The 24,441-nt window shown below is 36.9% G+C and overlaps 2 protein-coding genes across 11 annotated transcripts in view; both read left to right on the top strand.

The window, feature by feature from the left end:
* The window catches only part of LOC126763544 (CUGBP Elav-like family member 4), a 955,905-nt gene that overhangs the window by 462,671 nt on the left and 468,793 nt on the right, over positions 1-24,441 (top strand). The gene's annotated exons all lie outside the window — the stretch shown is intronic.
* LOC126763545 (C-type lectin 37Db-like) lies at positions 6,375-7,590 on the top strand. Its single transcript, XM_050481150.1, has 2 exons — positions 6,375-6,625; positions 6,688-7,590. Exons 1-2 carry the CDS (start codon positions 6,482-6,484, stop codon positions 7,159-7,161), a joined length of 618 nt encoding a protein of 205 aa, XP_050337107.1. The 5' UTR covers positions 6,375-6,481; the 3' UTR covers positions 7,162-7,590.

Raw genomic sequence — 24,441 nt, 5'->3', positions numbered from 1 at the left:
ATATTTGTTCAAGTGAGATTCAACTATTTTGGGGGACCCCACGGCCTAACTTAACCTAACCTAACCTAAAGCTTAAGCTAAGTTTACTATTCTAATATTTTCGAGCTAGTAAACGAGAAGTACTGCTTCTGGTCACCTCAACGTCGCATGCACTCATCCACACACAGCTAAATCACAACAATCACAAGATGAGTGAGTGGAAGGAAGAGCAGCAGAGCGCCTCCCGAACGTGTACTCGTATGTGTTTCAGGTTGTACGCGCTTGTTTGTCTGTTCGCATATCCTTGCGCTGGTATTGTGGTTTTGGAAAATCTTTTGCATTATAATTTGATATGCGGCAATGGTTTTGTCATAAATTCAAACTGGATTCGTAAGCAAACGCACGGCCACCGCCGCTCAGCCGCCGCCGCTGCAAACAACCATTGCTATGAATTTTTTCATTGCATTCATTTCAAATGCTACCTGCGCTTGATCTGCTATTCATGGCAACTGCCGGCGCGCCGTATAAGGGAGCATGCTTTGCTTGCTGCAATATTACTGCTGCGGCGAGTGTTGTTGTTGCTGTTGCTGCTATAACTCCGGTTTGTTGCTCCTGTGTGGCTTATTAAGTTAAACCTTATCGCTAACGGAAGCATCGGCGTGTTTGCCGCGCTGTGTGTGTGTATATGTGTGGCAAGTTGCTGGCTACAACCTTGCTGCATGTATGCTGCCACATAACTCTTCAATCTCATGTTCATGCGCTACGTTGCCGCGTCCTCGCTCCAGCCGCGTTGTGCACCAACTCACGCCCGCATTTGCCTCTTTATTGTGGCATGAAATTAATGAAGTGCTTTTAAGATTAGACGCCCTTATTTATTGGCTGAAGTTATGCTGCCATTTCATTTGTCGTTGCATGCAGTTCACCGCCGCCCGCCTGCTGTTGCTTATTTACCGCTTTGCGTCTCGCTTATTTTCTCACTTAAATAGCTGTTTTACAATTGTTGCTGCCACCGCTGCTTAGCAGCTCCGATTGCTTTTGTGCTTTTTGTGGCAATAACGGTAGTTTATGGAATTAGCTGTCGCTGTTTTACCTGCAGCATCAGCGCCGCTACTAAATACGAAAGGCGCTGCAATAAAACAACACAAACGAGCGCAGCAAATAGTGTGCCGTACTAAAAGCGCGCGGCTAACGGTTGCTTGCTTGGTAACTGTTAGTTAATAAATTCCGTGGTAGTGGATTAAATCGTGCCGCGAACCGACTCAGCTTCGCAATTGTATTGCAATCTCTCAATTGCTACCGAATGAAAGCTAGCAGCAAATTCAATTACTACTAAATACTAGTTGATATATACCGTCTTTTCGGAGTGGTAAAGCGCGCTTGAGGATTTGGAGTTTATGCCTTTACATATCCTATTTTACCATCTTAAGCGTCTTGCTGCAAAACTTCTAATTAATGATAAGTTTTTATGAAACTTGAAAGATTGGTTAAGTCATTATCTTTCAAAGCCTTTGAAGCGAAATTGGTTTTTTTATTCGACGGAGCTCCCTTCAAGGGTGATACACTGATCTTATCGACACTTCCTATAGTATCGACCCTCTAACTTTTCGATACCATTTTTGTAGTACGATTTCTGCTTTGTTTTCAAATCGGCCTCAGTTTCGGCGATCAGCTCTTTATTCGAGGAAAATTTTTTTCCAGCCAGCATTCTTTTGAGATATGAGAACATGTGGTCGCTGAGGGCCAGATCTGAGGAATGAGGTGGATGTGGAAGCAATTCGATAACCTTGCCAGCCAACTGTTGGGCTTTCCACGCTTTGCAGCGGGTTCAACGCGTGCAGTCCACTCGGATGACTGTTAATTGGACTTCGGAGCGAAAATGCTTCATCCATTGTTACATATTGACGGCAAAATTAGGGTCTATTACGCTTAAACAACCCAAATAAATATTATCCTGCAGTTTAATGGAACTCTGGCCTCGGATACATAATACTTTGGGATCGTTAAGAAACTGAAAAGCAGACCCTTCACTCAGATACTTCTGCAAGTGCCGAAACGAGATGAGACGAGCATTCTATATAATGGTTCTCCGAAAAGTCTTTGGTTCTGTTCGCATGTATACCGAAGAAGATGAAACCAAGAACTGCATGAGCTCTAAGGTGAAACGGATTTAGTTAAGCGCATAAAAATTCGACGAGTGCGATGGTTAGATAATATCGCTTGCTTGGGAGACGATGTTCCAGCAAAAAGTTTCTTTGACTCGAGATCCATGAGTGAACAACCAAAGTTGAGATGCCTATTTTTCCAATGGAAAAACCAAATGCATACGAACCTGTCTGTACTTGGGATGTACTGCAGGCGTGATCCCGCAGAGGATGGAGGTAACTGGTGAACTTTTGTATTCTCGTCCAAACCGTGGTTGTAATGCAAAGAGATGGAAAATGTTATGTGCATTGGATGTTCAAATAAATAATCTGCCTACCTCATATTAGAGCCAGGCTTTTATAAAAGGTCAACTCTTTTTAACTATCTGGGAGTTTTTCACCAGTACAAGTATTTATTTTGAGAAATCGGTTCGATTAGATCTGAAAAGGGGTTTGCTGGGCTGCAATTATATCATCGGTTCTGATTCTCGGAAAATAGAGGGAGGTTGTTTGTTCCTTGAATCTTGCAACACTGATTCGCCTATTACTTCTAAAGACCCGTGTTGTACCGACTTACATAAGTTGTTAAAAGATTACAGGCCATATAGATCAAAGCTAGTATAGAATAATTTTTTTTCTGTAGCAAAAATACGTGAAATTGATGAACCCTGTCATTTATTACAAAATATTTATCAAGTTGGTAATACTAAAATGGCCACACCATTTATTTTTATAGCTTTTTTCTTATGAGAAGGCTCATTTTAAGAGATAAACCGCGTACTGCTTAGCCAATATTTGTCCTTATTCCGTTCCTTACAGACACTCCAAGCTAATTAATATTGCATGGGCGAACCACTTGCGTAAGCCAACGAAGATATGCGAGTGCTTACAGTAGCTGTCGTTAATACCTTTCAAAACACAATAATAAAGGATATTTCGCTGCGCATTTAACACCTACAATTTTTATTATTTATGAAGCCTTAGTATAGCTAACTGCCTGATGTCATTGAAGCACAGTTATGTGCCATGAAAACTAGAAAAACGAAAATTTAAAGCTTTTCGCACCAAAGTGCTGGAGAAAGCTGTTAATATGCGCCTGACGCTGGCCAATAACTTTACGTACGCATACATTCGATCGTCCTTAGAATGCACACACCCACACTAACTGGTGAATTACAAATACTTCCGTTAGCCGGAAGCATAAAACAAGTCGCCAACGGAAGTCATGCAATATTTTTATGATTAAACTTAAAACGTCAGGCTATTATATTAAAGCGGTTGCGGCGCATGGCCGACGTGCAGCGCCGTCAAAGCGTCAAGGACACGCACAGGCAATGAAAGTAAATTGGCGGTTATGTTTTGTATGTACGTGTGTGTACGTTGGCTGTTGTTATTACCTATATGCTTGATGGCTATAAGCGGCACTCAGTTGGGTATTGCCTTTAGCACGTCTGGGCGTGTGGTTCACTTTTTACGGCCGGTTATTATAATTTTGTGACGCTGCTTTTGATAGCTTTTGGAGCTTTTGATGTGTCGCCAGTGCACACACACATAAATATAAACAAATTTTTATGATATTTACTACTACATATGTACGTCTATATATATATGCAGTAGCTCATATGTTTGGCTGTGCGCTCACTACTGCCTTGCTTACTCTCTCTCTTTCACTCTCTAACTTTCAATTAAATTACATACTTATATTTCACGCACACTAAAAACTCTAGCTCACGCTTGCTTTTATATTCAACACTAAATTGTTGGCAATCAAATAAAATTAACTAAACGCCGAAATAGCTCGCCAAGTGTTGGGCGTTTTGCTTGGAGGTGTTTATGAGCACTTCGAAATGAATGCGCGCATGTAGTATGTGTGTGTATAAATAATATGCACTCATTGAAATTCGCGCATGCACACCAAAGTTGATGTGTTTATGTGTACGTCATTAATAAATTAGCGCACTTGCACTTTGATAGCCATCGTGCTGATTCTTCGCACGTCCCAAATATCGCCTATGAAAATCTCTTTGATTGAGTTGTCCTAAGGAGAATTGACGCATAAAAGTTATGCGTGTACAACGTTATAGCGATGAATTTCAGATTAATGAGACAAGTAGTGATGCTTTATTAGTAATCGACATACATATGTATGTACATAAATACAAAAGCACATAAAAACGTAAACGTAAAGAAGACAAACACTATTTACGTAAAATGTAAAGTGGACCAAGGAAGTCGTGCCCCTACAAACAAATTTAGCAAAGCAAATTGTACAAAAGTTTGCTTAGTTTCACGCAAGTAGATTCCGAGTTACTCCTAAAATTGTATGCTCACTCCGAATTTTCGGTGTCATTCAATTTTGTTTAGAATTGCTCCGAATAAATTTAATTTTAATTCAAATTAATCAGAAAAAATTTATACTTACTCCGAATTGCTAGAAATCGTAGATAAAGCGTACATATATTAGTGTGTTGTACTTCTAATAGTATTGAATAAGAATAAGGCGTAATAAATTTCTAAGAAGTTAATCTTGATCGCCATTTCGTACTCTGAATTACTCCGAATATTTAGTATTTGCGCAGAAAAATAATCATATGTGGAACGCTTTTAAATTTGCTTTTCTGTACTCCGAATTACAATTAATAGGTTTAACTTTTCTCCAAATTACTCCGAATAAATTTAAATTGAATCCAAATTTCTCAGAACAAATTTAAATTTAATCCAAATATCTCAGAACAAATTTAACTTTAATCCGAATCACTTTGAACTAATTTTTTTTTGTTCCGAATTAATTTAAATAAGTTTAATTTTGCAACTCATTACTCTAAACATTTTATACTTATTCCGAAACACTTGTAATCTTAAGCAAGAGGCACATACACATATTAGTAGGTCGTATTATGAATAGTTCGAAATATCTGAGAAGTCTTTTATAAATGCTATTTGGTACTCCGAACTACTCAAACATTTTTTTTGCTCAGAATTGTCATAAGTGAAAGGCTGCTACATTGGCTACGTGATACTATGAATTGTGTTGAATACTGTTTTATACTTCTTCGGGATTACTCCGAAAATATCTATACGAATTCCGACTTACTATTAATAATTCCGAACAGTTCAGAATAACAATTAAACACAACAAAAAATTTTAACAGTTAATTTATGAACGATATTTAGTACTCCGAATTTCTCCGAATCTTTTTTTTTTATATGCTTAGAAAAAATTATCATAAGTGTAAGGTTTTTTCATTTGCTATGCCTAACACCAAGCTAGTCTACTTAATTATTTATATATTTCTTCTTAATTACTACAAAAATATCTGTATACTACGTATGTATGTATGTACATGTACTATGTACATATGTACATACATATATTCCGAATTATTTATTATTTTATTTTTGAAAACATGTCAATTCACTAACAGTAATTCCGAAAGTATCTAAGTTAACTCCGAAAATATGCGCATATACGCAAAATATTCTACGAATAATTTTTTTTTGAGAAAAAAAAACTAAACTCGTCTTTGAGCAGGCGCTTATTAATGCTATGTATACGTAGCTCTAGAATGAAAATAATAAACTGGTGTATAATTGATCGGATAATTATTTATATTTTTTATAGAAAACAAATCGACTTGCTCTAATATCTGTATATATGTATTTGTATGTAGTACATAGGTGAAACAACTTTTGAAACCGCGTCTGAATTATTCACGAATGTTCACATATATATGTATGTATTTATATAGATAGGTACATATTTATGCACTGATAAAGCTGATAGACAAGTCAAGCGCTGAATATGTGAACCTCGGCTGCTTTGCTTTGGACTCGGGCTTATCACAAATGTTGTTTATATTTAGTGTTGGTATATTTTTTAATATTTTCTTGGAATTAACATATGTGTATACAGGGTGTACCATTTGCTCAAAGATTCTCTTCATAATCGATAATCTTTTGATTTTTTCTGCTAAATTTCCGACATTTTAGTTATTTAGAGTGAGTGTGTCTTTCTAAAGCAATTTTTACCGCAGACTTCCTTACAAACGATTGATTGTCAACATTACCACTCAAAAGGGTTGAAAGCTTCAAGTCTGAAGATATAATCAATTAGCGTTTCTAAATTGGGATTTTTGCAAATTAAGTGTCACCCTTTATAAATAACAAACAATTACTGATTAATAATTATTCTACTGAAAAATTTTCAATTTTCCTTTTATTTCTGTTATCGCTGGATTTTATTTGATTATTTCGCGAAATGAAGCTTTTATAAAATACCTGCGCGGCTGTAGAGTAGTGAATTAGAAAGCACTGTCAGAAACAGCCACAGACGCAGCATAAATAAAATCTCTGACGTTAAAATGGTGAATTTCGTACAAATTTGTTTAATATTTTCAAGCTTTCTCGGCATTTTCGCGAGTAAAATATTTGCAAAAAACAATGAGAATTATCATCCCTTCGTAAAAGTTGGTAATAAGTATTATTTTATAAACGGTGAATTGAAGGCAAGTGTTTTGTTTGAAAAGATATTATTTTTTTCGTTATAAACATATGTATCTTCAAATAGATGAACTGGTTCGAATCATCTGAGTACTGTCGATCTCTTGGTGGTGATTTGGCGAATATTGAATCACTAGAGGAACTTCTGGAGCTGGAAAAATATATCTTAACTAGAGGTATTCTCTCGCAACTTTGGTTTGATGGCAACGATTTGGCAAATGAAGGAAGATATATGTCACACAGCACTGGTCGACCCATACTTTTTACCAAATGGTACTCAACTAACCCTGACAATCAAAATAATGAAGATTGCCTTGAAGTTTGTATGGATGATAAAACACTTCTGATGAATGATCATCACTGTGAAAAAGAATTTTATGCGATTTGTCAGTTTCGTGAACCTAGCATGCATTGCAGCGGGAAAGATTCATTAATGCATCAAGATGAAAACTGTATACTAAAGAACTTAGTTGAGTCTTTGATGCAGGCAGCTGATGCGTTTAAATCACACTCGCAACCCCTACTGTGCCCAACATCATAGTGCATAAACAGGAAACATTAATAAGTATATTTCCCGCCCAACAACAGCAGAACAAAGCACCGGCTACATAAAGCATGGAAGAAAATTGTGAAACGATTACTGTACTACTTGTCGAACTAAAAACCGCAAAAAATATAACATGTTTTAAAAAAAAATTGAGCAATTATGATTTTTTTTTTTGCAACAGCGAGAGTAAATCGTTCAAAATTTTCTTTTTAGTGGCAACATAGATTAAGTTACAATATCCGTAACTTCCAAATTATTGCAGAAAGCGTACACTTTGAACCTTTAGCACTTATTATATATGTACATACATACATACATACTTATGTATGTATGTACTACTATTTTAGCATAAATTGTTGCAATCTACTTTTCTGTAACAAAAAAATATTTACTCTGCAATTACCAAACTGATTAAAAAAAGCATTAATGGCTAGTTTATTTCTTCTCCTCTGCTTGCGTATCAAAAACAAATTTTCGGCGTTAATTCCAAATTACTCCGAAAGCTTAAAATTTGTTGAAAAATTGCATTCAGGCTTAGTTCTGGGCCGGTCTATTGCTTTTACAATTTTTTCGCATTAAAATCGCATATTCGGAGTTACTCTCAATGACTTCGAAACCACAAAATTAAGTCTTAATTGCTTTTACGCAACGTTTATGTTTATTTTATTTCACTTTTATGCTCGCGTAATGAAACTTTATATTTGTATTTGCTCCGAATCACTCCGAAAGCTCAAAGTGTATTAAAATAGCATTCAGGCATAGGTTTTGGATAGTTCATTTATTTGTTTTTGCTTGTGTATCAAAAACGAATTTTCGGAGTTATTCGGAATTACTCCATTAGCACTAAATTTATTCACAATAGCACTCAGGCATATTTTTTGGCTAGCTTATTTATTTTTCTATGAGTAACGAATATTCGGAGTTACTCCGAAATCTTTCTAAATCACAAAATTAAATAAAAATAGCATTCAGCATAGTTTCACAGTATTTTTTTTTTTTTATTAAATTTTGGATTTCCTGGAACTAATTATTTTTTGCATTTTTTTTTCAAATTTACGCTTAACTTTCCCATTAAAAGTTATTAGAGTAAATATGCATCATTAGTATATTGTAGAAAACAGTGCATAACATTGTTAAGTATTGCATGCTATTGGTCACAGCCGCATGCAAAATCAGCTTTCCAACGCACTTTTGTATTAAACAAATACCTGGAAGTGCAAAAACGTAACAACATTCTATAAAACCTGCTTTTTACTACCGTACTTACAGCTTATAAATACTTAACACTAACACATTAAAAAATAAGCATATTAAATTGAAAGCATTTCTGTACGTTTGTATAGGTATTAAAGAATACTTTCGGTTGCACGGCTACATACAAGGAAAAAATGTGTAGCGCAAATAAATAAATATATTTTATAAGCACTCAATGCAGTGGTTAGTAGAAATATTTCATATTGCTTAACATTTCCATCATCATATTTTTTGCAACAACAACAACAAGCAACTTAGATGTAGCACAAATCGAATGAAATCCGCTTACAACTTGTGCGCACACACACTTATTGTGTTGCATGCAGTTTACGTGTGTGTATTTGTAGCGGTATATAATACTTTTGTGAGAGTGCTTGTGTGTGTGTGTGCTTTCATATACCACAATTGGGTGTGTGCGTGCATTTGCATGGTATGCGCTTAAGAGCACTTTGTGCTGTGTTGCATGCATGCGTGTAAAACGATTGCATAATTACAGGCGCTTAAGTGTATTTAAGAACTATTAGAGTGTTGCAGCACTGCTGCTGGCAGGAGTATTGCCATTGCTATTTGATATTTTGTTTATTTGTACTTAGCTGCGGATGTGTGGAGATTTTTAATAAATAACTTGCATACATAAAATACAGAGTGGCTTGCGGAAAATGCTTTAGATGTTTATAAAATATTTTTGTTGTTTTACCAAGAGAAAAAAATTAGTCGTTTAATGGAAACATCAAAGCGGAAAAGCACACAAGCTTGCATGCTTATGAAACATATGTAAAATTGCAGTAAAAAATATGCAGAAAAATATAAAATTAAATTAAAAGAAATTTAAAAAAAATTTAAACAAAAATCAAAAAAAAATTTAAAAAAAAAATTAAAAAAAAATTAAAAACAAATTTAAGAAAACATTTTAAGTGAAATTAAAATAAATCAACATGCTGCTTTTGTGCGGCATAATCATGACCAGCTTTAACATAACTCTATGAAAATGCTGCACTCAAACTCAGCTCCAACACACACCACTTTCCTAATCACAGCCCACCAACGCCTTAGCATCCCTCCAACTACTTGCCACGAGACATAAGTGCTAACCCTCTGCAACACAATGTGGCACCACAATGCTCTTTAAGCGCATTAAATGACTGTTGCTTTCTCACACAACTTTTGTGTTTAGCAAACGGACACAACACCTAGAAGCATACAAACAGTCGTTGGTTGCAGCGCATTGTGCTTGTGCTTTGATATACTCGTCTTATGCATGTAGCAGGAGTAATTGCACGAATTTGTATTCCTGTCACGTTATGCATGCACGAATCTAACCCATCCATTCGCTACGATTTGCCAGTTTTCACTGCATTTGCCACACGTTGCGCACAGCGCGAAAGTGTCTGTGCACATATTTGGAGATATGTGTGTGTGTGTTTGTTTTTACCGCCCACCCATATCCTTTTGCTATGCGCTGTGACTCAGTCATAAATCTGAATGCTAGCTGCGTACTTGCAACACTTTCTTGCTACTCCTTTCGCCACTCACTCACTGTCCCCTCACTTGCATTGTGCTGTTGCTCTCTGCACATTCGCTACGAAGTTTCTTCACACATGTTCATAAGCATCTTTGCCGTTATTATTAGCGCTTTCTCCTTTGCTTTTATATTTTTTGAATGTATATGTGTGTGTGCGTTCATGCAACATTAGCGCTACTAATATTTTTGCACTTATTTCAACGCTGGCGATATTATATTTCCTCCTCATATGCATATCATCGATATTTTTATATTTGCGTGTGTGAGTCAGCATTGAAATTGTATCTTCCTGTGTTGATGTGCGTTATCTACGTGTGATAATGCGATTTTGATTTGCATTTCACACATTTGTTGTAACAGCTCAAGTTCATACACTTATACTTCTGCGTAGTATAATACTTGGAATTGAAAGAAATTAAAAAAATATAGTTTTTGTAACCACAAAAATCCAGCTACACCTACTTTGAAACACCCCTAAGCCTTAGAGTAGAACCTAAATTTTTTATCCTTCATATTTAATATCACCATCTCAGACACCAAAAACCTTCAAGCTGTTCATATATTGATATAAAACTTACAATGCCATATTTTGGTTATGTAATGTTATTCAGGTAGTCTCGTGAGCCACGTATAGACCAGTTTTGACTACTAGCGACGATATTATATTTATTCGCAAAAAACTTTTTATGACAAGCGAATGCTATCTTCCTCGATAACTCTCCCTTTTCTTCTACAAGTTTATCGCGAATTGCTTTTATCTGTACTTCTCTTCCTTTCCCTCTCCAAAAACCAAAATTCTATTATATTATAAAAATCTTATTCTAAAACTAACCGATCAAAACAAGGTTTGATCTCCGTCGAATCGGCTGTGGTGGAAATTTTCCAGCTTGCAACGAGTCGCCGCATGACACTCACCACCACCTTGCTTGCGCTGCTAACCCTGCACATCTGACACCTCTCTCCCTATGGTGCGACCCCGTCGAAACAGCACGTTTTCCGGGCCTACTACAGGATGACCTCGATTACATTCATCCTTATCGTCCCAACGCGAATTAGGTACCCTTTGCAGCATCAACAATAACAACCTTTAAAACCTGACATTTCATTAACTCTCGCTTTCAATTTATCCGTCAATCACTCTGTTTCTTTATAGCTGAATGTATGCACTTATCGTCTTTCGATTTGTTTCCCTCTCTTTTCATATATCCATCTAACGCTCTCTCATTTTGTCTCTCTCGTGCTACCGCTTTTCGTCATTTATCTGTGTTCGTTTACTAGCGTTCTCCTTTTCTGTTTCTGTATTTTTTTCTCTATCGCACTTCCAGATTTATACCTCTCTGTCTCTCTGTTACTTTTTTTCTATCGCACTTTCCTTTCTACGCTCTTATTTTAGTGACGGTGGACATAGTAGAATAGGCTATATGACATCTGATTATATATAGATTTTTTAAGAGATGAATTGTAATGTAAAATATTATATTACTTTTCACTGAAAGCAATGGCAGAGAGAATTCATTTCCTTTATCTCCTTCTCTTTTACTCTTCGTATCTTTCGTGCTCCCACTCCTTTCATTTATTTTCCTTTCGATCGCTTACCTTCTCCCACTCTATCTCTCAATTTTATTTCTCTCTCCTCTCATCCATCTGCCTTTTGCTCTGTTGCTTACCCTCTCTCTCTCTCTCTGTTTTTATTTCTCTCTTTTTGGGATACGCCTATTTTTCAAGGAAAATGGTAGAATTGAATATCAGATGACATATATTAACCTTTCTGCTAATTTTAGACAAATATTTTGATTTTTTCAAAAATGGAGTGCACAAGGGAGTTAACTGATGATTTAACCGACCTCCATTCGATTAAAGCACTAATTTTGATTAATTTACATTTCAAAATAAAAATATTGTTTTGCTACATTAATTCTTAATCGAATACAAATCGAGTTGAAACTGGGATGGGTTGTTGTCCACACTAAAAATTTGAATATGTTTAACTATGCGGGTTGTTGTCCAAGCTGTACATTTGGTTGTGTGCACTGATAAAATAGAAATCAGCTGATGACTTTTAATCATTAGAAAATATACAAAATTAGAAATAGAATCAAGTGTAATAGCTAATCGTTCTTCGAGCCTATCGGTAGTGGGGTTAGTGGGGTAGCCGGCAGTGTGAAAGGCAAAAACGGGTTTCTCAATTATAATCTTAATGTACTCAATTGATTTGGCTGTGTGAAAAGGCTATAATGAGATATATTATAATACACTCTAACTGTAGGCGTCGTTAGAGAGGAGTTTAAAAGATTGGGGTTGTATGTTGAAAAAGCTTCTTCTTCTCTGCTTCTTCATTTCTCAAGTGTAACGTGTAATAAATTAGGCTCATTATACCCTGAACAGGGTATATTAAGTTTGTCACGAAGTTAGTAACACCCATAAGGAAGCTTCGGAGACCGTATAAAGTATATAGTATATATAAATGATCAGTATTTCTAGCTGAGTCGATTTAGCCATGTCCGTCTGTCTGTATATATACGAACTAGTCCCTCAGTTTTTAAGATATCGTTTTGAAATTTTGCAAACGTCATTTTCTCTTCAAGAAGCTGCTCATTTGTCGGAACGGCTGATATCGGACCACTATAACATATAGCTGTTATACAAACCGAACGATCGGAATCAAGTTCTTGTATGGAAAACTTTCACATTTGACAAGATATATTCACGAAATTCGGTATATGTTATTTTCTAAGGCAACAATGTAATCTTCGAAGAAATTGATCAGACCGGTTAACTATAGCATATAGCTTCCATACAAACTGAACACATAGTTACTAACAGAAATACACCCGTGAAGGGTATTTAGCTTCGGTGCAACCGAAGTTAACGTTTTTTCTTGTTTTAGACAAAATATGGTCAGCGCATGAAGTTATAACAGCCAAGTTGGCCACATTCACTATGACAAAGTTCAAAGTGATCAACGATTATTTTCATGGAATTTCCTTTAGAATACTCACATATTAAAAACAAGCGGCTATCATTAAGTTCCCGGAAAAAGTTCATATCCCTCAAATGTTTTCCATAAACCGCCGGTTTGCTGCAACTAATTGCGCACAACAAAATTGCAAGAAAATATTACAACGCCGAATTACATTTTCATTAGCATGCGCCGAACATTATTGTCAGTGCCAAAGGCCACAGTTGAACTGTAAATCTAATAGTGGGCAACAGACAAAGAAAATGTCAATAGAAAAGTTTTACAGAAGACCACGCCGCATGCCAGCTATGCGCCATCAAAGCAGCGGCGACAGATTCTTCAAAATTAACCGCGTCAACAAAGTTTGTCGGTCACGCTGTAAACACATAAATAATTGTGTGTATGAGTGTGCGTGTCTATGTGCACCGCCACACATTGTTGCAAATGCGCAGCCAATTAAAAGCAGTTGACATTTCCGCACTATGAAATGCAGCCATCGAATTGAACGGAAGGCGCTGCCGCACGCTTCTGTTTGAGTGTGTGTGTTGATGTCGAAGTTGTTGAAGAGTGACTAGGGCGCTGCTTCATGCTCGCTCAAGTGGTGTGGCGCGCTATTTTGTTGCTAAGGCAGGCAAGCGCTATTATTATACTGGCTTATTGTTCGCCTAAAATTATGCTAAGCTCGCGAGTGCAACATAATAGTGATTGCAGTTGTTGCCGCAAAACTTTTCGACGACAACAAAGTAAGTGCTGCCGCCCAAAAGTTGTACTGTCGCAAGTTCCTCTGGTTGTTGCTGCAAGTGTTCTACAGCTACGGTTGGCCATTCGTGCAGCAGCAACCATGCACTCACTTGCTGGCGCTGGCTGATTAGCTCGGTTGCTTAGCGTCGTCAATCTCTGCGCGGTCCTGACCAAAGTTGTGCCATTTGTCAGCTTACCCAAGGCAACGCTTCACACCAACACTAACTTACACATACACAAAGCCAAACGATGCGTTGCACACCGCCACACGTTCGCCGCCGAATGCCTCAACTTTGTGTCAAATTTTTGTCAACATTTGTAAAATTTTCAATTTTCGCCAATTGTTGTTGTGCGCTACTTTTGCCGTTGCTGTTTTTGTTTTTGTTTTTTCATGCTTTCTTATAACTTCCGCAACGTTTATCAGTTCTCGCCGCTTTGGCGGAAGTCTGTGCGGAATTGCTGCCGCAACAATGATGTTGCACGGCAAACACGCGCATGCATTCAATCCACACACTTAAGCACGCATATTTGCTCGCTTACACTTCACTGGCTGAGCATTCACCATTCACTTCCGCAATTCGTCGTCGCAAATTCGCATAGTTCACAGTTGTGCACAAATTTTACTTTCAAGTTTTTAGTTAAGTTTCCAGTTTGTTTTTATGTTTGAGTTGGTGGCTACGGCGTGTGCGCTAAAAAGTATGCAATGCATAAAAAAGCAAAGGAGATGAGTGCTTCACTTGAATGTTGCTGCCTCGCAGCACCCGCAACTCGCTTTGCTTGCCAGCAGCTTTCAACATTGTTGCTACCTTATTTGCTTATTCTTGGTTGGGGGCAAGTCTAAAGTGATGCCAGCCACCGATTCATGCTTTTAGCGTTTGTTTATACTCGGTAAACAAATCTTGGAACTCTGTGATTTTCGGTATATCAAAAATTGATAAGCTGGTGTTTCGAGCGAAATTTTCGGAAATTTTGCACTTAACTATTTTTTTTTAGCAAAAAAACTCAAGCAATTGTTTGTTCTCAATATTGTGGAGGAAGCATATTTTTGTATCCTTGAATTCCATGAGAATATTTATTAGATGAGTAGTTTCTTGTTAATAAGGAATTAGCTACCTTACACATAAAACGACAGCATACAAGACATTCTGTGAAGTTGCACTTTAGTGGTACATGCATCTCTCTGAATGACAAAAACCACCAGGTTAGATGAGTTGGCTGAACCAGTGGTCGCACATGGGCTGCTATAATTGTGCAGTCCATTGTGAACTATGAAGTACGAACTGCCAAGTGTTTAAGCCTTGATTCCCAAACCCGCGGCAATCACGAAGAAATTGTTGTGATGCTTCCAGCTAATTTAGTTCCATACAGCTTCTGAAGCTGGTGTCCGATAAGATTCTCAAAATCCTTTGGGCATGGACGCTGATTGGAAATAGCCTTTTAAGCCCCAACTAACTCTAAGGACCCTCAATACCGCCGAGAATCTAACCTTACCAAAGGCAAAGAGCTCACTGGATTTCTTAAGATCAGTCTTTGGCCAACTGTATTTTGTAACACCGCATGTTGCTCATACGAAGCACAGCTATCTAGTAGTAGAAAACGCGAGAAAACGGGAGTAGCGACCGATTCCAATTAATCTGATAGCGGCGCTAGGGTTCATTTCTTTATCAACTCATTAGCGATTCCGTTGTGGCCTGCCACCCATACTAGTCTTAACATAATGTGAACAAATTTTATAGACTCTGCTCACCTATGCAGAGACCCACTCTACATACTCCACTCAAATGGCTCATAGTCTAGACATTTTCGTTCTCAATCGCACTTCCTTAAACTCTTCCACTGTCAACTGCAGCTGTTGGCCGCAAGTTAGCAAGAAATGAGTATATTCTGACTACTCACAAGAGATTTGTTTAATTTATGGAAGCGTTTTTCTCCCACACATCCAACTACACAAGCGAAGTATTAATATAAATAACCTGTCAGAGTATTTCACTTAACAAATTTGTATTGCAAAAGCATCTATTTTATTATATTAACGCACAATAGATTCTCAGCCCAAACTATGCAACACTCAGCTAGACAATACTAATAATACTAACAAATAGAACTGGTAAGAAGCAGACAGGGAAATTTAAAACTGCTGAGGCTTCCGGTGCCAATACTTGCATGCTGCTTATCAGCAAAAAATTGTACTAGATTTCGAAAATACTAGTTCTGGGAGTAAAATGCTAGAGTCCGATTTTCCGATTTTTTTTTTTTTTATTGAATTCACGTTCATCAAATTCGAGCTTAGAGTATATTAAGTGAAGTTTATTACCGATAGCTCTAAAACAAACAAAACACACTTGACCATTACTTTGTAACTAGTCCGACATACAGTTTGTTGTTAGGAAGAAAAACAGGAATTAGGATTGCGTTGTAATTAAAACCATAAAAAGCTTACGGCCCACTTTAACATTACTTCGTCCCTAGTCCGACATAAAGTTGGTTGGTATGAAAAAAACCTGAAAGTTTGTGTCTTCAAATTGAAACAATTAAAAAACCATGCAGACCACTCTATCAACACTTCGTCACTAGTCCGCCATGTAGTTGGCAGGTATTACGGAAAACCGGAAATGAGTACATTCAAATTAGCATAAAACTCATAAAACTTTTTAAGCAAATAACTATGAAATACAAATACTCCCACACTCGCACCTCAATACGTGCTGGCGCCAGCAAACGCCAATACAAGGGTAAGCCCAACAGCGCCGGCATATTTTATGCACATATACACAACACATATTTATTTGCACATATGTTTGCTATGCGAAAGACGAAGTTTAAAAATACACATCCACACATACACACAAATGTATACATAGTTCAGTGCAAATAATAAAAGGAAGTGGCCAAATAAAAATTTTATGAATGAAAGTGTTGAAAGCCAACAGCGCCACATTGCAAAACACCAGCTGCCGGAAAACCACAATCACACGCGGCCACACTACACGCACACACACCTGGGCAGACTAGCGCTAGCCGTATTCATGAGTGGCGTTCAACACTCAGCGGTTTCCTTTTTCGGGGTTTCCTCTGGGGTACACTCAATGTTTCAGCGTTTCAAATATATGAGCGTTTGCAAGTCGGTGCATCCGTGTGTGTATGGGTGTGTGATGTTGTTTGAAAGCACTTGCCCAGCCATAATGTTGCTGCGGTTGTTCTTTCACTTTATTTACTTTTATTTTCTCCTTTTATTGTGCCCTTTTAGTAGCTAGCATTTTAGCCTTTCATTATCCTTTTTCCATTTGCTTGTTGCTCACAATTGAATTTGGCATTGATGTGTATAAATGCTGAATTATTTAAAATGCAAACACCTGTGAAATGAGTTGGTTTGCGGCGGTCGCCGTATTTTGTTGTGATGTGAGTAGTTTTTCGGTTTGGTGGGTGAGTTAAAAGCAGGCCACTCATAAAAAATTTAAAAAGCGAAAACCAAAAGTGCCAAAGTAAAAACATAAGTGGGCCTGTAACCCTAGTTACTTGGAAATATTTTTATATTTTGGACTTTTTTGCAAAAGCTCAAATGCCACCTCATTCTAAATGTATCCCTCGGAAACCCATTGATAGATTTATATGTAATTGATGAACTGACTTAAAACAAAGTTATAATAACTGTTTTCAAAGCTTTAAGTTTTTACAAATTTAAGCCAAGGTTTTTTAAAGCTTTTAAATACGAAAGGCTAAATCAATATTTCTAACGCCTGTTTAGACTTTGGAACTACAGGTTTTAAGCTTTAAGCTTATCCAAAATTGAAGTAAGCTTCTTAAAGCGCCTTAGTTTACAACACTAAATTACTAATTTTAAGCTTTCAAGCACACAAAGCAAAATCAATACTGTTAAAACCTGTTTAGACGTCAAAACTACAGATCTTAAACCTTTAACTTATTCAAAATTGAAATGAGCTTTTAAAAACTTTTTACATTACATTAATAATTCTAAAGTGTGTTTAAACCTTAAAAATATAGATTTTAAGCATTAAGCTTATTTAAAATTGAAATGAGCTTTTTAAAGCTTCTTAGCTTGAAAAATCACATTAATAATTTTAGCTCTGTTCAAAGTCAAAAACTACAGATTTTTAAGCCTTAAGCCTTTCCAAAATCGAAATAAGCTTTTTCCAGCTTCCAAGCGCACAACATAAACTTAAAAATTTTAAAGTTTGCTTCTTACCTCAAATTGAAATTATTAATTTTAGAGTCATGTCGCACCTAAAAATTAAAGCTTGCAAAGCTTTAAGCTTTTATAAAATCGAAATTAGCTTTTTTCAAGCTTTCAAGCGCATAAATCAATTAAAATATTTGAAAGCTTACGCGAATCTAAAAACTATTGAATTTAAACTTTAAGCTTTTTAAAAATTATTCTGAGATTTGGAAAGCTTTCTTTTTAAAATATTTTTAAAGGTATATCATAGGTACAGATCTATAAAGCCGATAAGAAATAAATGAAAAACAAAGCTATAGAAAATAATCCGTACTTGCGAAAAGCTCTCAAGCAATTGCTTTAAGATAATATTATATTTCCATGTTGTGAATTTCATAAATTCATAAATTTCCAGACTGCTCCCTTACTTTTGTAATTTTTTGTATAAATATATGACAAAGTTGTAAAGAAACCATGGGCTTTAAAACTCAGCTCGTTTTTCGAAGAAATATCAATAGTTGCCTCATACAATATTACTAGTACTTATATACATGGATATTTTAACCTTTGTTTGATAGGAATGGTGACTTGTTGGGGAAGTTTGCATACACTTTATCTAACAACGAAAACAAAAAGATTAGAAAGCACTTCTGCGACAGTTATTACATAGCTTATAGCAATTAATGTTGGAAATATTCAGTAGAGTAAATTTCTAGAGTTCATTGAGTTCAGTGTCAAGAGTACATCGAGTTTTCTGTTTAAAGAGGAACTTTTGTATTGTGTCGAAATTTTTTGTTACGAATATCGGAAACGGTAAGCTTTCAAATCCACGTCTTACTTGTCTTGAAATAATTCTTTAGTTTACCAAAATATTAACAAAAGTAAGGAATTTCCATAAAATGGAATTTACATAAAAAGTTGCCTACAAATTTGATAAAGGTTGGTAGTAGAAATAAAGAAGAGGCAAAAATCAATTCTTATTATATATGAATTCATAATGAAAATTACAAAGTTTACAACGCAAACCGCAAACCTTTAACTGCCTATAACCAGCCACATACTACACCATATGCTACAACTTTACGAAAGCGCAAATTTGGCAGTTCGAGTTGGAGTGCCAAACTGCAATCACATTCATTACAATTCGACAAAAATGTATTTACAAGTCAGTATGCAAATGAAGTGAAAAGACAGCCAAAGGACATGCGGGCATATTTAAGCAGACAAGAGGCGACTACGGGCAACAGAGGAAAGTGCTTTCAGGCCTACGGCATGCAGTGTATTTGGTTAAGCATTCGGTAAGTCACTGGTGCCGCCACTTCCGGCGGAAAAGAACTTTTAACTGCCAACACCAGTGCGGGCAACAACAACAATAAACCGCCATGCAGCAATAGAGACAATTATCACTACTTACCCCCGGCACAGCGTCATAATACCCAGCTACAGACAGAAGTATTACTGCTGTCTATTAGCGCGCCGGCAAAGTCGTGCCCACCAACCAACCAACCAACAATTGGCCATTTAAGCATTTGCAGTTGTACTCACTAAAAATGCCAACTGCCTGCCGCAGCGCATTACGTTTGCCGTTGACGCCTTGACTGCCATTTAACCGCGTTTAGAATTGCCCTCGAACTGCAGGCGCTCACACCACCAACATCAACTCCAGCTAAGAGCTTGTGTAGTCCTCCACAGTAAGTGCAGTCGCTTTACTTGACATTGCTTTGTCGCGGTCGCTAAGCCAGTGCAGGCCTGCAGGCAGCAATTGTGAGCCTTTTATGTGGAATTCTGATTCGTGTGCGTGTGTTTGTGTGTGTGGCAGTGTTTAAGTCTGTTTGCGAGCTCGCGCCTGTGCTTATGCCTTTGCTTAGGCATTTCAAGGCATTAAACGACAAGTCGACAGCCTTCACACACACGCACATACAAGTTTACATATATATATATACATATATCTGGCGCTTTGCATTTGTTGTTGCCTCGGCAAAGTGTCAGCTGCAGCAACAGCAACAAGTGCATGCGCTTTTAAGCACTGCTACGTGCGGACGCGAGGCGTTAATGCGGCGCCACAGCTACTTGGCAGCAGTGTTTCCACACACGCGCGCACTTACAACACACACAGCAACTCGCTTGCACAAATCTTTTTCATAGAATTGGGCGCTAAGCACTGCTGTGTGTATGTATGTTTGTAGCGCATGTTGCTTGCCACGTTTTACAACGTCGCGAACTTGTTGAAGACATGGCGTAGAAGTAAATGAAAAATGTAAATTCCCGCAAGCGAAATTTTGCGCACAAAAGCAAAAAATTAAAAACATACAACAACAACAACAGTGTTAAGCGGCAACAACTTATCTTACCCGTAGTACGGCATGACCGGAACATGAAAGTGTTTGGCCGACACGGCGCTGTTGAAATGCTAACTCGCTGACGTTGCAAAGTGGGGTCGTGTGGCGTTTGAGTTATATTGTAAAGAGGGTTCAACAAAGGGATTAGAAAACTTCGGTAATCATGCCAGTGTGAGAGTTGGAAGTTAAAAGGCAGTTGCTTTTAAAAGAAATTGAATTACTTATTAGGAGAAAGAGAGGAAATTTAATATTAAAGGTTATATAAAAACTGTTAGAACAAATAAAATTGGAGCATTTTTGCATTTTTCACTCAATTTGATATTAAATGTTAATAATTATCTCCAATTGCAGAAGTGCATCATTCTTGCGGTGTGAAGCTTGGCTTAAATTTGTTTCGAGCGCAAACCTACACTCCACAATTAATTTCACTCAGTTCAAAGCATTGCTTGGTCTCATATATAGGTTGTTTAGATCTTGAACCGCATTTTGAGGATAAGAGCAACATAATAATATTCTGTACTTTTTTTGAAAAATCGTGAAAACAAATACCAAAAAGATCTCAAAAAAAAAAAATAAAAATCTAAAAACAAATCCCGAAAACGAGTCCCGGAAATGTGTACTGAAAACAAATCCCGAAAGCAACACCTGAATACAAATCCAGCCACAAAATCACATGGGGACCTGGGAATGAAAAAACTTTGAAATCGACTCTTGAAAATAAATCCCGAAATCAACTACTGAAAACAAATCTTGGCACGAATACGGTATACCAGATCTGAAACCAAATCCCGAAATCGACTTCTGAAAATAAATCCTCCCACGAAATTTAATTCCGAGAACGAATACCAAAATCGAGTCCCGAAAACAAATCTTGAAATCGACTCGTGAAAACAAATCCAGTCACAAAATCAAATCTGAAAATTACGACCAGGGAACGAAACCCGAAAACGATTTCGGAACAATTCTCGAAATCGACTCCTGAAAATAGATACCGAAATCAACTTCTGAAAACAAATCCTGGAGTGAATTTCGAAAACGAGTTATAAAGCAGACCCCAAACTCAACTCCTCGAAACAAATCACACACCAACTCCTGTAAAGATATCCTCTCACTAAATTAAGTTTTGAGAACGAATCCCGAAAAAAATCCTGATCGACTTCCAAAAATTAAACCAGAAATCAGCTCCTGAAAACAAATCCTATCAAATTCTCGAAATCAAGTTCAGAAATTTAATCCAAAAATTACTTTTTTTGTAAAATAACTGTCTGAGCGCCTTAAACTATACTTTTGATATAAATAAAGGTTATCAGTGAGTGTAATTGAGTGCCAAATACTATACTTTTGACTTAGTGAAATTCAAAAGTGAGTTTCTTTAAGCGCCTAATACTATCATATTAGCTTCTGTGTTCAACTTAAGCCAACTCATTTGTTTAATTGAATAAAAATGTGTTATTTATAATAATATATATGGTAAATTATAATTATATATGTATATATATATAACATTTATAAAAGCTGCATATAAAACTTAGCTATAGCATTAATTTTCCGTTCTCTTTTTCAGGTAAGTTTCTTCAGCAATTTTAATGAACTAATATAACTGATCTACGAAGAAGTTTAAAGCAACTTAGTAGTTGAAGGTAACGAATTATTTTTTTAATATCATCATATATTATTAACAAAACTTAATATAAACAATCACAGTCCTCTGTAAAACATTCTCCGAACACTAACTACAAATCCGCACAATTTCAAGGCTTTTCATAAGCTTCCACTCTTTTAAATGGCATTTTAATCCGAACTACTCTCGACTTCTCTCTCCTTACGGCATTAACATTCTCTTGAAAACATACGCAATCATACAGTCATAACTGTAAGTACAAAATACTTGCGAAAACACAACCGTTAAGTGGACTGCTGATGAATTCGTAAAAAATATTTACATTAATGACGAGCGCCTGCAAATATGCAACAATCGCGCAAATAAATACTTATTACACTTAACCGCAAACAAATATGAGTTTCATGCGCTGCCAACGCTGCAACGGTGAATTTCAAAATTGAAATATGCGCTGCAACACAGCGCGCAAACATGTGAAGGACAATGCAGCAGAAATGTGTATTAAAGAGCGAATCGAAAACTTCATAACGCAAAAATGTGCGCGGTAATTATGTGCACAGGGTGTTTGTGTAGTCGCATGGATGTGCCACCGCAAGTGCAAATATTGTCGAGTACGAGTATGCCGGTTGCAATTGAATGTGGCAACAATAACGATGACTGATGCCACTCATGTGCGAGTGAGAGCGTGAGGCAGCGCGCCTCTGTAAGAAGTGGTAGAAGCCGCAGGCTGAGCGCACGGTGCATTTAAGCGTAAATGCCATGAGCCAAGTGGTTGTTTGGCAAAGAAAAAACATAAATAAATACAAGCATTGAAGTGCGATTCATTTTTGTTTGCAAATGCCGCACAACGCGCTTTATTGGAGTGGCGCAAGCATACGCTTGAGGATAAGTAGAGCTTACGCGCTCTTTAAATCCAATATTATATTAAGTTAGTGAGGTAGTGCTGACATTTAGGCTGAGACGCTCAAGACGCTGTACATTTGCCAAGTGCCACAAAAATAATTAAAACTCACATTAAAATATTTCATATGCCACTAAGTGTGCTTTTGGGCTGAAAATTTGCGCGCATTTCAATTTATTAAATTTTCAAGCCACAACTTTCGCTTATCCCTTACAAATTCACAGAGTTGCAGCTACCTACAAGCTATTGTCAATATTGTTGACTTGCTTATTGTCATTCGTTAGTTTGGCTGTTGACACCGCACACATAAGTGCAACAGCAATAACTACAGTGTGCGCTTAACAAACAACACAAATATAATATACATATATATATATGTATGTAGCAAACAACAAACAAACAATCTGCCGTACGTGACTGTGGCATAATCCTTTGTATTTCATTGATATAATTGCGCGCAGATCCTTTGCATCGCAGCGCGCTTCTCCGCCCGCAGCCAAACTCAATTGTGCGCTCAACAGTTGTATTGTAAGCCTAGCGGAAGGCTTATTATCATACAGTCTGTGTCGTCTATCCAACGCGCTGTCGCCTCTCGCCTACGCGCGCCTATTGGCCTTATCGCTCCCTCTCCTTACTGATCCCTTTGAATTGCTGGTGCTGATGCATTTGCTTAAATCTGTTGAAAATCTGTTTGATTTTTGTATTTTACTGTTTATTTGCGCTTTGATTGTTTTTGTTGTTAATAAGCTTTTCATTTCAATGCACCTAAATGTTTGCTCGATGATATAGATAGATGCGAGGAAGATAGTGGATAATTCTTTCCTTTTTTTGCATTAAAAATATGAAATATATAGTTTAAACCTTTAACCTTGCTATACGAAATATTTTTAGCAGATAATTCGAAAAATATTTCAAAATATGAGTTTATTATGCTCCATCGCCTGTATCATATAAGCCTGGTAGTATTTCATCAATGTCTTTCTCAATATTCGGTGTAAAGTTGTTGCAAAAATCTTTTCCCATGAAAATTTGTAAAAACTATCCTTAAAATATCTCAAATCCATTGTATACGAAACCTTAATTCGTATGAAAATCTAAAAAATTGCAATTTTCAATCAACCAATAATTATCACTTCAATTATCACTGTATAGTTGTAAGTATACTTTTTGAAACCTTTACTTTCTCACGGAATAAAAAAAAAAAACACAGAAAAAGCACAGAAACTTCAAACATAATGGGGAATGTTGATTATCATTCGAAGGAGCATTCTTTGGCATTTATTTTCTGAACATTATCTCTTTCAAATGTTGGCCGTGGCTACGTCTCAGATAGTCCACACATTGAGTTTAATCTACGATGACTATTTTGAGCATTTCAAAGGGTAATTAGAGAATGACGCGCGTGATGTTTTGCTCCAAGATCTGAAACGAAGCGGGATCGTCCTCGTAGACTTTAGACTTTACATATCCCCACAGGAGAAAGTCTAAAGGTATGATATCACACGATGGTCATCGAGATCACGAGATTCGATTTCAGGCATCAAATAATCGGTTTTAATGGCGGGATAATGGTCGCCATTGACGGTTACGTTTGAAAAAATCTGGGCCGATGATTCCGATAAAACAACAAACCGTTATTTTCTCCAGATGAAAAGTCAGCACCTGAATCTCTTCAGGTTACTCTTCGGCCCAATTGCAGCAATTTTGCTTACTTACCTTTTAAGAACCCATAGATCGAAGCGATGTCGATTGGGAAGGTCGAG

The sequence above is a fragment of the Bactrocera neohumeralis genome, chromosome 6 (genome assembly GCF_024586455.1).
Source record: "Bactrocera neohumeralis isolate Rockhampton chromosome 6, APGP_CSIRO_Bneo_wtdbg2-racon-allhic-juicebox.fasta_v2, whole genome shotgun sequence".
NCBI lineage: Eukaryota > Metazoa > Arthropoda > Insecta > Diptera > Tephritidae > Bactrocera > Bactrocera neohumeralis.
The sequence above is the reverse complement of the archived record's forward strand: the minus strand, read 5'-3'. Positions and strand labels throughout refer to the sequence as shown.

Excerpts from the sequence above, each read along its gene's own strand:
- LOC126763545 (XM_050481150.1), top strand. The coding sequence starts at position 6,482 with ATGGTGAATTTCGTACAAATTTGTTTAATATTTTCAAGCTTTCTCGGC. Across the intron at positions 6,626-6,687 it reads TTATAAACGGTGAATTGAAG|ATGAACTGGTTCGAATCATC; the intron begins GCAAGTGTTTTG and ends ATCTTCAAATAG.